Here is a 16,533-nt window from a genome sequence, read left to right as displayed (position 1 = left end):
AGAATGAGGTGCTTAAAGGTGTTCTAAAGGAGAGAGGAAGAAGGCAGCAGAAAGAGAGGAGGCGACAGAGAGAGAGAGAGAGAGAGAGAGAGAAGGAGAGTGGGGAGCTTAAACCAGTTTCGACTTTAAGTTAAATTGCCATTAAGCGCTGTGATTGTCATATGTAAATAAGTTGAAGTTGCCAGAGACGGGAGTGTATATATAAATATATTATATGGTATATAAGATGTAAGTATTTATTGCTAAATGTTAACAATTGCAGCAATGACAAGCATTTCTCGCGCGCACAATTGTTATAAATATTTAACGAATTTTCTTAAAACGATTAACAAAGCAAAACTGTGAACGTTAATTGAACGAAAAACGCCGTTGAAATGTGAGAGAAACAAAAGACTTAGGCAACGAACTTGGGGTCGGGGCTAATGAGTCTAGGGCTCAGCATGTGGCATGCCACATGCCACATGCCACAACAAAAGCCTAAACTCGGCTATTTGCTGCGACTTTGCTTTCCCACGCTCGCGATTTTGGCCAAGTTAAAAGCACAGCTCAGACGAAAAGTTAACCATCGAGCGTGTGTGTGTGTGTGTGTGTGGCAGGTCTTGTCTAGCTGGCAACAAGGCGTATCCTCGCTTTTTTGGTGGCGCTTGTTGGCTACCGTTCCACGCCGCATTCGCTAGAATCCAAAAATCGGAAAGAAACCGGTTGGCAAGCAGCAAAAGAAAAAAACAAAAACTGCACAAAGTGCAGATAAACACAAAAACATACACACACGTAACACATACAGTATGTATTCGATATGTGTGCAAGAGAGTCAGCAGAGGCAGCAGAAAATCAAAATCAAGTTTTGCATTTTCATTTCAATTTATTGCTTGCTTTTTTTTGATACCGGCTAACCTTAGGTTAGAAGGGTATTATAAGCAGAAGGAGATATCTCCGGCATTATAAAACCAAGATATAGCCATGTCCGTCTGTCCGTCTGTCCGTCCGTCCGTATATACACCAAGATCTTACAGACTATAAGAGATAGAGCTATAATTTTTGTTCAACAACATTTACAAAGCTTACACGCAGATTAAATTTGTTTCAAATTTTTGCCACGCCCACTTTCGCCCCGGAAATTGATAAAAATCGAACAGCAAGTGTAATTTTGAAGCTAGAGTTGCGATTGGATAAAAATTCCCACTGTAATCCGGTCTTAGTTGCGTTGGCTGATAATCTAGTATATTTTGGTACGTTATGGTTAATTTTAAATGCAGTACTATGTCAATATACCAAATATACCCCATGGTATATTTTAGTATTTTCAAATGTACATAGTACTTCATCCATATAACATATACTATATATACTCTTTGATATATTATATATTTAAGTTTTTTTGTAGTATATAATTTTAACTGTTAATCGGTAGCGGGTATCTCATAGTCGAGTACACTCGACTGAAGTTTTCTTACAAGCATTTTTTTTTGTTTGTTTCATTTGTAGGTTTGTTGCTAAGCGACTGGCGACTGGCGAAGTTGCAACTTGATTTCCAGTCAAGTGGCGAACAAGATTCTGCAGCCAGTTTTAAATATGGCGACGCTGCAACACACACACACACACACACACACACACACACATAGAGTGTGTAAGAGAGCGGCAGCTTGCATACCCCGTAACTGTGCAAAAGTTACTAGGTTTGAGTAAACTTAATATCTTTAGTTCTTTTCTGTTGAAGGTCTAAGAATTTGTTGTTAAACATCAGGAATTCAAAACAACAATTTTATAAATTGTTGATAAATTAGAAACACAAAATACCGCATTAAATTTTATTATTTATATGTGGAATATATGTATCTACTATAAAAGATATTTGATAGTGTAAAATTAGAAAGGCAAATCACAAAGTTAAACAAAAACTGTTGAACAGTGTAAATTATACTAACGCCATCTATCGGTCGTTGTTTAAGGGCCACAAATTGTTCTCAAAATAATTAATGAAAGCGTTTACTTTTATTTATATAGAGATTATATACACTATTATCAATTAATAAAATATGAAAAATGTATTCTTCAAATATATTAAGTTTATGTGCACATTTCATGAAAATGGCAAAGTTATTAAACAAAAAAGCTACTAAGAAAGCAATGCACGTAGTGTTAGCGCCATCTAGCGGTCGTTGTCTTATATCCACAATTTCTTATATATATCTTATATCTGTATCTGTAAGGCGAGCATGTTCAATTAAAGAGAACTTTTAAGTATTTTGAACAAATCTATTCGGCTTGCGAAAAATTCGAATATAAATATTTAAAGCTTTCCCCCAAAATGTAGCTTGAAAAAGAGTTAAACAAACATTTATGAAAATAAGTCCCCCCAAGTTTAGCTTGAAATAGAATTAAACAAGCATTTTTGATGTCAAAAAAAAAAAGATGGATTATAATAATATAACATTAGTTTACAGAGATTAGTGAGACACACACACAGTACAATTCGTATGTTGGAAAAATGAAAACTTAAAAAGTTGCCTTTGTTCTTTTTCTTGTTGTACACTTAATTAAAGCTTAGTAAACTGGCAGGCTGGGCGTGGCTACATGCGCACCTGGAATTTGCCAGCTTTGGTTAAATACTTGACGCCCTTAAAGGGCTTGTACTTCTCGCCATACATATCGAGGCGATTCACTTTGAGCCCCGAGACGGCAAGCTGTGAGATTTGGAATTGCACATTGATCGATGGATTCGCATCGATGTTTGTGCTGCCCGGCATTATCGACACCTTGAACAATGTGAAAATAATTAGTTAATCAAATAACATATAGAGTATATATCAATGCTTTACCGATCCACGTATGTTGGGCAACTTGGAGACATCGATGCGTCCCACATCCCAGGAGAGCGTTTTGCTCACCGAATCGAACGTGTATTTGCCCTGATTCGGTGTCAGCAGACAGTTGAGCACACACTTGGGCATCGTCAGCTCCAGCTTCACCTTGTCCACAGTGCGTCCCAGCGTGTTCCTCGGTCCAATCGTTAGATCGAGGCGTCCCTGTTCGCCCGTCTTAATCGAGAAGTTGTGCCGTATGTAGATGGGAATGGTCACCACCGATGGCTGATACGATTGATACGACATCAATCGGAAGTTGCCGTCGGGCGGTATAAACGAGAGCAGACGTTCAGCTTCCCAGCGCTTGAAGCGCACGCACGGATGGAAGGAGACGTCGTCGAAGAGACGCGGATTCATAAACGACAGCGTCAAGTCGGGCATACCCGACAGCTTAATGCAGCAATCGATCTAAAAGTGTAGAGAAATAATCATTAAGTATTATATTATGTTCGAAATTTCAACATAACTAACAAGAAGAATGAAATTATAAAATAATGAGTAGAATAAAGAAATATTTTTTAGAATGAATCTAATTTTTTAAATATATTCTATATTTTTACTACTCCCAAAGATATTTGAGTTATTTTGGAGTAAATATCACAAAATGAATTTCCATTTCTTAATTTATAAGTCTTAATACATTATTAAAGTATTTCTGCTTTTACTTACATGTCCCTGAATCTCGGCAAACACCGTTGATCCCGATTTATCGATGATGGCGTCCACCTCCTCGATCACATCGAAGTAGGCCTCATTGTTGTTGTACCGCACTCCGCTGCGTCGCCAAGGAATCGCCGACAATTGACCCGAGGGCAATGTGGTGCTCACACTGCAAATGAAAAACCAGAATTAAGCTCGAGAAGATTGCTCCAGTTGAACCTTAAGACAGACTTGCTTTTGCCGGTCACAGTGTTGGCGATGGTGCGCAATATGTTTGGCGGTTTGATTAGCTCCTTGAGTATGTTGCTCTCGGTGGCGAGGGGGAAACCATTGTCGAGCATCTCGTCAAGCAGCTCATAGACAACCACATAGTTATCTTTAATCACCGACTCGGAACAGTCGCCGAAATAATCCTGGAATGTGTCAACGACGCGATGCAAAAACTCAATCACGAACAATGGCGGAACTTCCTGTTTGCAGGCGGCCACCAAGGAGACGCTGTCCCTCTGCACGGTGATCAGGTAATAATGAGGCGTGGCAATCACGGGCGGCACATCCTGCATGAAAGAATTAGTCAAATTTGAAGCTGCTCGGTTTTTGCTGACATGTTTCGACATGTTTTGTTTGTTGCAAACGTGGCTTACGTATGGAGCGGCTCGCTGGGCGTCGAGAAAGTATTCGCAAACGGAGCGCGACACAACGGAACGCCAATGCTTCTCCAGAAAGACCTCGCTGTGGGTGCGAGAGTGAGACAGCGCGATAGAGAAAGAGTGGGGGAGATTTTGTTTTCAATGCTTTTTCACAGTGCAGTGATAAGACGGCATATTGTATGTCCGATTGGATTGCTTACCCGCTGCTGTTTACAATGAACAGACTGTGTATCATAATTGTTGTTCGTTCTTTGTATGTTGGCTAAGTATGCATAAATCTGCAGATCGATGGCATCCAATTTTTCGCCAATAAAAATAAATAAATAGATGTGTTTACGTGTTTAACACAAAAGTTGATACACTACGCTAACGTAAGGCTGACAGCTGTTGTTAGACACAAAATAACGTAAAGGAGAAGCAAATTTGCGCAGCTAACGCAAAACGGAGCACCCGTTAAGCAAGGAAAACGATTAAAATAACTGTTCTAAGTATCTAGCGAAAAATATTCAAGGCAGAAGTTTAAACTATCTAGCGATACATTTTCAAAATATGACTATTAACGGGAGTGACGCCTTCAGCTCATTAACGTCTTTGACAAAGTTAAATAAATTGTATCAATCAATGTAGGCATGTAAGGTGAAGTTAACAGCTGTTGGCGTAAGCGAGCACTCTTTATACGCAACTGACGCAAAACGGAGCGCACGCCAAATGTAAAGTTAACATCTGTTAACAGGTGGAGCGAGAAAAGTTGTGGAGGTGTTTAACGGACGACTGTTAAGCAAAACAGCTGAGCTGAGCATGGGAATGTGGCTTTGCTCTTATTGTTAAATTCGTGTATTAAATTGTTAAGCACAAGTTGCTTTATTAACACCGAAGTTTGCGGCAATTCACTGCCTCAAACCTGTGGCAGCAGACACAGCGTTTACACAGCGCCCTGGGCAGCGAAACTGAAAAGCCGCCCCACGCTTACATAATCGCCCAATGAGTTTGCACAGCAATTTGGTGCGACGCTTCCTCGACAATTGGCCCGGCAAGCGACGCTTTGGCATCTATCGCTTCCTGCCCATCTTCTTTGTGCTGGGCGCCGCACTCGAGTTCTCCATGATCAACTGGACGGTGGGCGAAACGAATTTCTGTAAGTGACAAGAAGCGAAAACTGCTTTGGGCAACTATTCTAAAATATGCTTGTTTTTAGATCGCACATTCAAACGTCGCCAGGCAAAGAACTACGTGGAGGATCAGGCGCATATAGAGCAACTGCAGCAACAAGCAAAACAGCAGCAGGAATAGACAATTAGAGACACAGCTTAACGATGCCCGCTGGCGTCTCGTGGGGACAATACATGAAATTCTTGGGCAGCGCAATGCTGGCCATGATGGCTGGCTCCCAAGCGGTTCACTTGTACTTTAAGCCGCTGGACGATCTGCCCGCGTACATAGCCAAGGAGCAGCAACAGCTGCAGCAGCCAGAGAAATCTACAAACAGTTGACTTGCAAATTAAAACATTTGATTTATTATACACAAATTGGTTTTGAGCTTCGAGCTCATTTGTTGAGCAGCTTGTCGTGCACCTTGCCGTGATTCTTGAGGCACGTCTGCTGTCGGAATGCCTGGCCACACACCTGGCAAACGTACGGCTTCTCCCCGGTGTGTATATACTCATGGTGTCGCAACGTTTTACGCGATGCAAACGATTCGGCGCAATACTTGCAATCGAAGGGTTTCAGCTTCAGATGAACCGCACGAATGTGCGCCTCCAGTTCGAATTTGCGGGCAAACAGCCGGCCACAATGTTCGCAGGGCATCTTGTCGTTGCTGTGCATCAGCATGTGCTGGACGAGCATAAAGCGCTTGGCCATGCGACGGCCACACACCTGACACTCGTGCAGCTGCTGCAGCTCATCGGGATCGGAGCTTGCCGCCGCATGCTGTTGCATATTGTGATACTTGAGGGTGTAGCGGGAATGGAAATGCTTTTGACACAGCTCACAAAAGTGTCGCTCACTATCGCGAGCGTTTGCTGCCGCCTCCGCTGCCGTTGGATGCTTGGTGCGTCGGTGGTACTTAAGATTCGCCGTCTGATTGAACGTGGCGCCGCATTGTTCGCACACATATTTGCGTGCCGCACCCGGTGGCAAGCTGGCACTGTGCTTCAGCCGTTTGTGCTTCTGCATGGCAATGCAACTGATGTAGATGCGTTCACAGCCGGGATAATCGCAGGGATACGATCGCTTCTGGCTGCCATGAATCTCCTTGATGTGTGTGTAGAGGCCGCCCATGAAGCTATAGCATTTGTCACAGCGATCACATTGAAACGGCCGTTTGCTGCCCTCGTGCACCTTACGTATGTGCGCCTGCAGCGTCAGATTGTGGGCAAAGCAGTGACCACACTGCTGACACTTGAAGCTGTTCTTGAGGCCTTTGTAGCGTCGCTGCTGCACCTGCTCTGGGGCAGCAGGTGGTTCATCAAATGGATCTGGTTGAGGAGCATTGTCGGCAGCCGCAGCAGCGTTATCATCCTCTGTTTCCAGCGCTGTCTTGTCCAGCATCAGGTCATCCGTTTTGTGCTCCTCGTAAACGATTTCAAAGCTGGCAGTTTGTTGTTTGTTCTCCCTTTGCGATTGCAGCATGGCCAACAGCTGCTGGCGACTGTTGCGTGCCTGCTGCTGGAACTGCTCGTAGCTCAGCAGCAGCTGGTGGCACGCGTTGCACAGTCGTTGCGGCAACAATTCGCAACTCAATTCATCCGGCTGCCAATCGAGATGACGCTGCAGCAACTCTTGCAGCTCCGCGTTCATGTTTGTGCCTTCACTTCCAGTCTCCATGGGATGTAGACACGTCAGGCAATTGTTGCCACTAAGTAGCGTACGCATTGTTGCAATCACATCCAAATGCAAAAAGTACACAATATAGTAAAAAAAAAAAAAAACGTATGGATCTCTGATTGTCAACAGCGGCGCAACGGTGGCGCAACAGCGGCCGAATGTTGCCACCGCGGGCAAAGTAAACAAAATACTCAGCAGCGGCACAACGGTGACGCAACAGTTGTGCACTGTTAATGCACATAACGTTGCCACCCTAGCCATGCAAAGAACAGTGGCTCAACGGCGGCGTAACAGTTGCCGTCGCCAACTTAACATCGCTCCCTGCCATGTTTTTGCTCCTTACGTGAAACGCGAAGTGAAGTGAAGTGAAGTGCGTGTAATTTGCGGTTCATATAATTCTTTAATTTTAATTGCGGTGCTTTGTAAATAACGTGTAAATTATGGTGAAACATTCTAATTGGCCACACAAGTGTTGTGTTCGCCCCCACAGTGCGCGTGTGTACGTCTTAACAGCCGCGGTGTTACCATATCGAGTTTGTGCCGTTTTACGGTTACTCGGGTTTGTTCGTGGTCGACATGTTGTGCTTTCCGTGTGTGTGTGTTTTTTTTCCTTTCGGGTTTTTTTTTTGTGTGGCGCGCGCCAAAGCCATTTGCGCGTCCAATTGGTGGCACAGTGCTCAGTTGCATGCTGCCATTCAACAGCAGCGCAAGCAGACGCACGCAAGCAGATAAAACGCAAGTGTTTGTGAGTTCTATTCCTTTTTTTGGCGCGCAAAAGTCGCAGTCGCAGTCGTTGTTGTTGTTATTGTTGTTTGCTAATTGCAGAGCGCATTTGCAAAATTAATGTGACAAGTGACACAACAGGAACGCGAACATTTGTTTGTTAATTAATTGTGTATGTGCTGTGACTCTTGCCACTTTATTTTGTTTTCATATTTTTGTTCAAGTGTGTAATTGTGTTGGTGCTCAAAATAAGTATACAAATAGAAAACAATGTAAATCGCGTTGCAATGGCGTTGAGCAGCCGCAGTAGATATTCACATTACAACAACTACAACTACAAATCCCTGGGCGTCGCCAGCACGCAACTCCGTTGGCTGGATTGCTTCATACGGCTCTGCTTGTTTACACGAGGTAAGTCGAATGCGGCGCACCGCATTACATACAGTGCGTATACTTAATTTATGTGCGACAGCAAGAAGAAGCAGATCTTGCTGTACTTACAACACAAATCTGTGTTGCCTTTTGTGGGGTTTCCGCTTTAACATCACTTTCTCACCGTTCAATTGAACCAACAGCTGCAGCATAGTGCATTACAATTTAGCTATTTTCGGGCTAAATTTTAATTTAGCTATATTGAAAGTAGTTCAGCCTTTTTTTGATAAGGAAATTTAATTGAAGGAACTAAATTAGACAGATGGCGAAATATGTTTTTAAATATATTTAAATAATATAAAAAATACTTTTTAAATATATTATTTAATACGTGTGATTCAATTTTTTAACTGGATTGGAATTTGCCAACTAGCCTTGAAAGCATTCACTTTACCAATATTCACTTTCTCGCCGTTCAATTGAACCAACAGCTGCAGCATAGTGCATTACAATTTAGCTATTTTTAGGCTATATTTAAAATTTAGCTATATTGAAAGTAGTTCAGCCTTTTTTGATAAGGAAATTTAATTGATGGAATTAAATTAGGCAGAAATAAGTTTTATAAATATATTTAAATAATATATTTAAAAAATATATTTTTGTGCCGAATATTACGTGTGATTTAATTTTTTAACTGGATTGGAATTTGCCAACTAGCATTGAAAGTATTCACTTTACCAATATTCAATTTCTCACCGTTCAATTGAACCAACAGCTGCAGCATAGTGCATTACAATTTAGCTATTTTCGGGCTAAATTTTAATTCAGCTATATTGAAAGTAGTTCAGCCTTTTTTTGATAAGGAAATTTAATTGAAGAAATTAAATTAGACTGAGAAATATGTTTTTAAATAATATATTTGAAAAATATTTTTTTGTGCCGAATATTACGGATGTGTGATTCAATTTTTTAACTGGATTGGAATTTGCCAGCAATTGGTTAGTCTTGAAAGTATTCACTTTACCAATATTCACTTTCTCACCGTTCAATTGAACCAACAGCTGCAGCATAGTGCATTGCAATTTAGCTAATTTCGGGCTAAATTTTAATTTAGCTATATTGAAAGTAGTTCAGCCTTTTTTTTGATAAGGAAATTTAATTGAAGGAATTAAATTAGATGGAGAAATATGTTTTTAAATATATTTAAATCATATAAAAAATACTTTTTAAATATATTATTTAATACGTTTGATTCAATTTTTTAACTGGATTGGAATTTGTCAGCTAGTCTTGAAAGTATTCACTTTACCAATATTCACTTTCTCACCGTTCAATTGAACCAACAGCTGCAGCATAGTGCATTACAATTTAGCTATTTTCGGGCTAAATTTTAATTTAGCTATATTGAAAGTAGTTCAGCGGTTTTTTGATAAGGAAATTTAATTGATGGAATTAAATTTGGCAGAAATATGTTTTTAAATATATTTAAATTATATATTTAAAAAATATTATAACGGATGTGTGATTCAATTTTTTAACTGGATTGGAATTTTCCACCTAGCGTTGAAAGTATTCACTTTAATAATATTGTATACTGGGATAATTGTAATTTTATAACTTTTCATTCAAATAAAAAGAAAGGGTTTTGTTGAGAATATAGAATGTCGTTATGTTTCATTATTGATCAATTTTGCATCTCTAAAGAATTACTTTTCATCACTTTGTGTATCATATTGCATCTCTAAAGAAGCAATTTCAATTCAATCTTAAAAATATAAACTTGGGAACAAATAATAATAACGATATAGAATTTTGGTTTCCTAAATATTCTAGCTTTTATAGCTATTTCGTTATGCTGGCATCACTGCTGCTTTCCGTTTATGTGTAAAAGGCAAATGCTATTAATATGCCCACAAAATATTGCATATTTCGAGTATCGCAAGCTGTTGCAACTTTCAATTCTCAATCTTTGGACTACAAACAATGAGAGACAAGCGAATTGTCTAAAGATAATCTGTGGCAAAGTGTGAATACCGAAAAACTTTGTCCGGACTCGCTTCGACGTCTCATAGTCAAAAAATAAAAAGAGTTCGCTTGAACCATAAGCTGACTTTTGATTGACCAAACGGGTTTGCTGGCCAAGTTTTTCCACCATGATGATGATGATGATGATGTGTAAGATGCTGCTGATGACGTTAACGATGTGTGAAGGGTCATTTTGCCTTCATTCAATTACAGCAAACTTTTCGAAATACTTGTATCCTTAACTTTTTCCACGCTGATCTCGTCGTTCACTTGCCAGTTGTTATGCAACTCGAAGCAAAGTCTCAGAGATTGAGATTTAGCATCGCATAAGGGTTTTAACTGTCAGCTAAGCTAAGTGATTTAACGGTAGTTTAGTAGTAGCAAATAGTTGGCAAAAAGCAAGGGAAATCAAAATGTACTAAAGGCAACTAGTGTAGCTGGTTTACTATATTTTTTGACTCGTCATAAATCTGTTCAATACAATAAATGCACATTTAATAGACTTATTAAGACTCTTTTTTATTCGGCTAGCGATAATCGTAAATATTGTGAATTTACGAGTATTTATTTAAACATTAATTGAGGCAAAGCATCGAAAACTTTTACCAAATGCACAGCAGGTGTCAAAATGAACTCAATTATTTAACAGATGGCAAAAACGAAAAATATAGAAATTTTGACAGCTTTTTGGGCTATTTTATTGGCATACCCTGCAATTATAAAGCTTGTTAGTGAGGTTGACTTGAAGACAGAAAATGTTCGATTCGTTCGAGGCGTCTCTAACAAAGTTTCTTCATAATTTTCGTAATATTTTTGAAATATTTTCCACTCAGAAATTTTTGCCATTAATCTAAGAGATGTCAACGTATTTTTTTGTTATTTATAAATATTATAGTTATACTTAGTATTTTATTATACTAAAACATATTAAATTATAATTGTATAATGCTTAGTGTATTTTAAAATTATTTTCAACATTTTGAATTGGAAATTGTAGATGTCTTTATATTTTTTATGTATTTCTGTAGTTCAAAGCAAATCTTATTTTTCAAAACACATAAATTTACACAATTTACTTTATTTTCCAGAGTTCTTTTTATGACAGTATTTAAAATGATGATTTTTTGGTTTCTTTCTTTATTACAAATAGCCAATAAATATTTTTCCTAAATTCTGCACAAAGAAATCACAAATGCTAGGCAAAATAAAATCAAATCAAATAGAAGCAAGAAAGAAACTTAAAGTCGAGTGTGCTCGACTCTGGGATACCCGCGATCCATTGTAAATTAAAATCATGTTTTAATTTAAAAATATACCAAATCAGTATACAGAAAAATACTAAAAAATATACCAAAGTCTATATTTGGTATATTCAAAATATACCATAGAGTGCAAAATATGTCAAATCAACTTAAACCCGTAGAGACAGATAAGTATAAGAGTATAAGTTAGTCGGTGCGCTTGTTGAGCACGATTTAAAAGCGTTTTTTAATATACTATCTTTTAATGCGTTGCTTGTTTATATAGAGACAATAACCAAGGATCTCTCTACTATTAATGTATTTGGACTTTATGGCGAGCAGGTGAAACGCCAAAGCAAATAGATTGGAAAATCCTATAAAAAAATTGCTCAGCACCTGTATAAAGTCCATGTTTTTATGTGTGTTTGATGAGGGCAACCAGAGAGAGTGTGGGATAAGAGGGGAGGGGGAAAGGGAGGGAGAAGGGGAAAGGGGGAAGGTTGGGGATACCTTGTGAGGTTTCTTTTTGTTCTCGGATCGGATTATAATTCAATAATTTGTTTTCGCTCTGCTCTTGTTGTGTGCAAATCAGAGTAAAAACAAAATAAAGAAAGTTATTTGAGATGTTGAATTATGTATGTGATTTATGTATTTGTTGCGACACACTTCTCTACCTTGCCTCCCCCCGCTACACTCCCCACTCCCTTTTCTGCCCATTGAATTAAATTGAAGAAATATGAATTTTTGTTGTTGTCGAGTTTTGAGTTAAAGTTTTCTTTTGGGCTGCAGTTGAAGGTTCTCTGCAGGTTTTCCTCAGGTTTTCTGACGGATTTCTGTATATATAAATAACCCAAGGCGATTAACCCCCTGGGCGGGTAAAGGGAGAACGGGAGTTGTGCAAGCAACAACTGACGTCTCTGGTGACGCAGACGAAGACGACGACGACGTCGTCGTAATCGTCGTTACTGCAGTTGGCTTAACTGTCTCGAGTTGTGCCTGCAAATGACAGTTAAATGGAGTGCCGACTAATCGGCTGCATAAGAAACCAACGGTCGGAACAAAGAAACCAAACGCAGACAACACAGATAACAAATAAGTAGGAAAGCTACACTCGAGTGTGCTCGACTGTTAGATACCCGCTACCCATTTTTAGTAAAAGCATAAAAGTGCGCTTGTAAATTAAAAAAATATACCAAATTAATATAGCGCCAAACTACTAAAAACATACCATAGTCTATATTTGTTATATTGATGTAGTACTATTTACCATAGAAAGTAAAACCGTGTTAATATACTACAAATATACTAAAAATATACCAAATGTCATATTTGGTATATTAATAAAGTGCTACATTCAAAGAGAAAGCAAAACAGTGTGGTATTCCTTTAGAACTATACCAAAATAATATACCATAAAAATATACCAAATGCTATATATGGTATATGGATATAGTACCACTTTAAAAAAAATACCATAGAGTGCTACAAACTACTAAAAACATACCATAGTCTTGTCATATTTGGTATATTGATATAGTATATTAATAAAGTGATACATTCAAAAAGAAAGCAAAGCAGTGTGGTATTCATTTAGTACTATACCAAACTAATATACCATAAAAATATACCAAAAGTTGTACCACTTAAAAAAATACCATAGAGTGCAAGAAACTACTAAAAACATACCATAGTCTATATTTGGTATATTGATATAGCACTTTAAAACCGTGCTAAATTAATGTACTACAAATACACTAAAAATATACCAAATGCCATATTTGGTATATTAATAAAGTTCTACACTCAAAAAGAAAGCAAAGCAGTGTGGTATTCATTTAGTACTATACCAAAATAATATACCGTAAAATTATACCAAATTCTATATATGGTATATTGATATAGTACCACATTAAAAATACCATTGAGTGCAAAATGAGAACAGACGGACATGGCTTTATAAGGTTGGAGATGCCTCCTTCTGCTTGTTACATACATTTCATGGAGGCACAAAGTTATAATACCTTTCTACCGTATGGGTATCGGGTATAAAAAAAAACAAGTAAGAAAGTTACAGTCGAGTGTGCTCGACTGTGAGATACCCGCTACCCATTTTTAATAAAGGCAAAATATTGCGGTATCATTTTGAAAATATACCGAAAATACTTTTTAAAAAATACTAAAAATATACCAAATGATATGTTTGGTATATCAATATAGTACCGCATTCAAAATATACCATAGACGGCTCAATATACCAGATTGTCAGCCAAAGTAACTAAGACCCCTAGTAAGTAGGCGTTTTTCCCATACAAAAGTATTTCCTAAATAACTTCGACAATTTTTATCTGATCGCAACCAAATTTTCAGGAATCATAACTACTACAGTAATTATTGTATATACCAAAATTCGTAGCTCTAGCTTTAAAATTACACTTGTTATTCGATTTTTTTGATTTGCGGGGGCGGAAGTGGGCGTGGCAAAAATTTGAAACAAACTTGATCTGCGTGCAAACATAACAAATGCTGTCGAAAAAAAATTATAGCTCTATCTCTTATAGTCTCTGAGATCCAGTGTTTCATACGGACAGACGGACAGACGGACAGACACACAGACATACAGACACACAGACACACAGACACACAGACGGACAGACGGACATGGCTAGATCGTCTCGGCTATTGATGCTGATCAAGACTATATATACTTTATAGGGTCAGAGATGCCTCCTTCTGATTGTAACATACATTTCATGGAGGCACAAAGTTATAATACCTTTCTACCGTATGGGTATCGGGTATAAAAAAAAAACACGCAGTCGGGTCAAATCTCAGTTTTGTGTTTTTCGAGTTCGAGCAATGTAATTTTGAATGTCGCAAGTGAAATAAATATAGTAGTAGTAGAAGCGAAAGCATTGTTCTTCTCCCTTATTCGTGTTATCCTGTTATCCAGCTATTTCTCTTATGTCCCTCCGGCCTGTCACTGCCGCCGTAAGCCAGTTAATACTGACTCCCACGACGCGCTGCCAGCTGCCACAGAACAGAGCACAACGCGTTGCAAGTATACATTGTCGTAACATTGCCATCACCTGCTGTTGCCCCTGACCCCATCTCTCTGTCTTCCTCTTCCTCTCACTCTCTGTCTGTCTGTCTGTCTGTCTAGCTGTGATTCACAGGACTTTGTTTTTAACCAGAAACACAAAATACAGTCGGGCTTTTTATCTGGACAGCTTGATGGCCTGTGATAGCTGTGATAGCAGCTTGGGTTACCTTTTACTTTACTTTTCGTTTTGCTGCAAACCAACTCCCGCAAGGGCAGCCAGCATGGACAAAGCATTCTACAAAAATCTATCGGGCTTTTGCTCCATTTCATTCCACACACAGCCTCCCAAATGACACTGGCTGTAGCATTTGTTTAAATCACCAAAAGTATTTTTATTTAAATGTGCACAATTAAATTCATATGCTTCGACTATTAAATAGCTATTCAATTTGTTCCGCAATGACATTGGCTGAAATGCGCTGTGATTAATCTATTATCGTAGTGATTAAATGCAAGTATTCTAAAATCTGTTCACTTTATACTTTCTTTAAATTAATTGCGAAAAAACGAATTTTGAATTCATTGAGTGTTTTTTTATAATTCCCATCTGTATTTAGAAGTTTTTAAAAAACATTTGAATGTTTAGCTGCTTATATTCAATTAAATTGCAAGAGTTTACAACATTACAAGTGATTGTCTTTGTTGAGTTATTTTGGCGAGGAAAAACTAGCTTGAGTTAAGATTCTATTTTCGAATTCTAATGCTTAGAAATAGAACTCTTGTAGGAAGAGAAATTTTGTATGCTTATAATAATGTATAATAATATTCCTAAAAAATGTTTTCAGGTAATTAATCAATTCGCAATTGAGTCAATAATGTTTTCATTAATCCCTGCACCTTTAGCTGGCAAAATTATTGTACTAACTGCCAAATGCTGACAGCACTTTGACGTCTGCAGAAGATTTCTAAAAGCCAAGTCGTAAAGTCCACAATCATAGAATATTTGATGAGCTTTTCAGCTAGTGTCATTCATGGTGAATGGAAGGAAGACAATTGTAGAGAAGAGTGTCAAAAAATAGATGCAATGCAATGCCAAACAAACTTATTGAGCACTGTTTTGTCCGCATTTAAAACTGAGAAATTTATTGAGCAACATTAAGTATACGCCACGTGCGGCGGCGGCAGTGGCGAGCATGAAACAAGGTGGCAATAACAAATAAATAACGTGCGGATGAATGTTCAAATATTTTGTGCAAATATTAAAATTGTACATTAGAACCACAGAGAAAAAAATCAATCAAACTCGAAAAGGCTGAGCATGAAACATGGTGCAGAGATACCGAGAGAAAGAGAAAGAGAAAGAGAGAGGGGAGGGATTTGTATATTTTGTAAACATACGAATCGTACGAACATTGCTTTTGCCTCTTTCCATTTTGTTTTTTTTTATACCCGCTACGGAATAGGGTAGAAGGGTATTATAATTTTGTGCCTGCAGAAAATGTATGTAACAGCCAAAAGGAGAAATCTTCGATCCCATAAAGTATATTCAGCCATGTCCGTCTGTCTGTCCGTCCATCCGCATGAACACCTAGATTTCAGAAACTATAAGAGATAGAGCTTTAATTTTTTTTTCGACAGCACTTGTAACGCTTGCACGCGGATCATTTTTGTTTCGAATTTTTGCCACGCCCACTTTTACCCCGGAAATTAAAATTTTCGACGACGAAAATATTGTTTCGTCTTACTTCAACGACATATAAAATGTGACCTGTGATATTTTTTTTTGTATTTTTTTCGCTATAATATTTGGTATAATATAATATAATATATGCATATTATTTAGTATATTTTAAGAATAATACTATATAATACTATTTTGCTTTTTTAAAAAATCGGCATCGGGTATCTCGCAGTCGAGCATACTCGACTGTAGCTTTCTTACTTGGACTTTTTTTATATTTTGTGTACAAATAAACGATAAACAACATTTTGCGCTGCTGTTTGCGAAAATTGCGAGCGTTTTTTCCCTCAACATCTTTCTTAATCGAGATGATTATCGTCATCATCGTGATTGTTGTGCTTAATCATCGTCAGCATTTGTAGCAGGCATTAAATTGTGACTGCGTGTGTGT

The 16,533-nt window shown here is 38.2% G+C and overlaps 5 protein-coding genes across 5 annotated transcripts in view; 3 read left to right on the top strand and 2 right to left on the bottom strand.

Moving 5' to 3' along the window:
• Positions 1-2,407: 2,407 nt before the first annotated feature.
• On the bottom strand, positions 2,408-4,546 carry LOC117577629 (AP-3 complex subunit mu-2). The gene is made up of 6 exons (XM_034262495.2): positions 4,375-4,546; positions 4,169-4,256; positions 3,756-4,081; positions 3,534-3,693; positions 2,820-3,272; positions 2,408-2,756 (listed from the first exon to the last, which is right to left on the bottom strand). Exons 1-6 carry the CDS (start codon positions 4,407-4,409, stop codon positions 2,571-2,573), a joined length of 1,248 nt encoding a protein of 415 aa, XP_034118386.1. The 5' UTR covers positions 4,410-4,546; the 3' UTR covers positions 2,408-2,570.
• A 394-nt stretch (positions 4,547-4,940) lies between these two features.
• On the top strand, positions 4,941-5,681 carry LOC117577560 (small integral membrane protein 4). The gene is made up of 2 exons (XM_034262394.2): positions 4,941-5,309; positions 5,370-5,681. Exons 1-2 carry the CDS (start codon positions 5,156-5,158, stop codon positions 5,462-5,464), a joined length of 249 nt encoding a protein of 82 aa, XP_034118285.1. The 5' UTR covers positions 4,941-5,155; the 3' UTR covers positions 5,465-5,681.
• LOC117577558 (zinc finger protein 93) lies at positions 5,377-7,166 on the bottom strand. Its single transcript, XM_034262393.2, has one exon. The coding sequence runs from the start codon at positions 7,046-7,048 to the stop codon at positions 5,720-5,722; it is 1,329 nt and encodes a 442-aa protein (XP_034118284.1). The 5' UTR covers positions 7,049-7,166; the 3' UTR covers positions 5,377-5,719.
• Positions 5,488-5,681, top strand: LOC117577561 (protein BRAWNIN). Its single transcript, XM_034262395.2, has one exon. It carries the CDS (start codon positions 5,488-5,490, stop codon positions 5,662-5,664), a length of 177 nt encoding a protein of 58 aa, XP_034118286.1. The 3' UTR covers positions 5,665-5,681.
• Positions 7,167-7,592: 426 nt separating the features above from the next.
• Positions 7,593-16,533, top strand: part of LOC117573381 (uncharacterized) — an 80,309-nt gene continuing 71,368 nt past the window's right edge. Inside the window, exon 1 of the mRNA XM_034256582.2 lies at positions 7,593-8,134. Coding sequence (XP_034112473.1) covers positions 8,011-8,134 — 124 coding nt within the window. The 5' untranslated portion in view covers positions 7,593-8,010. The remainder of the gene's footprint in view (positions 8,135-16,533) is intronic.

This window comes from Drosophila albomicans, chromosome X, assembly GCF_009650485.2.
Source record: "Drosophila albomicans strain 15112-1751.03 chromosome X, ASM965048v2, whole genome shotgun sequence".
Taxonomy (NCBI): Eukaryota; Metazoa; Arthropoda; class Insecta; order Diptera; family Drosophilidae; genus Drosophila; species Drosophila albomicans.
The sequence above is the reverse complement of the archived record's forward strand: the minus strand, read 5'-3'. Positions and strand labels throughout refer to the sequence as shown.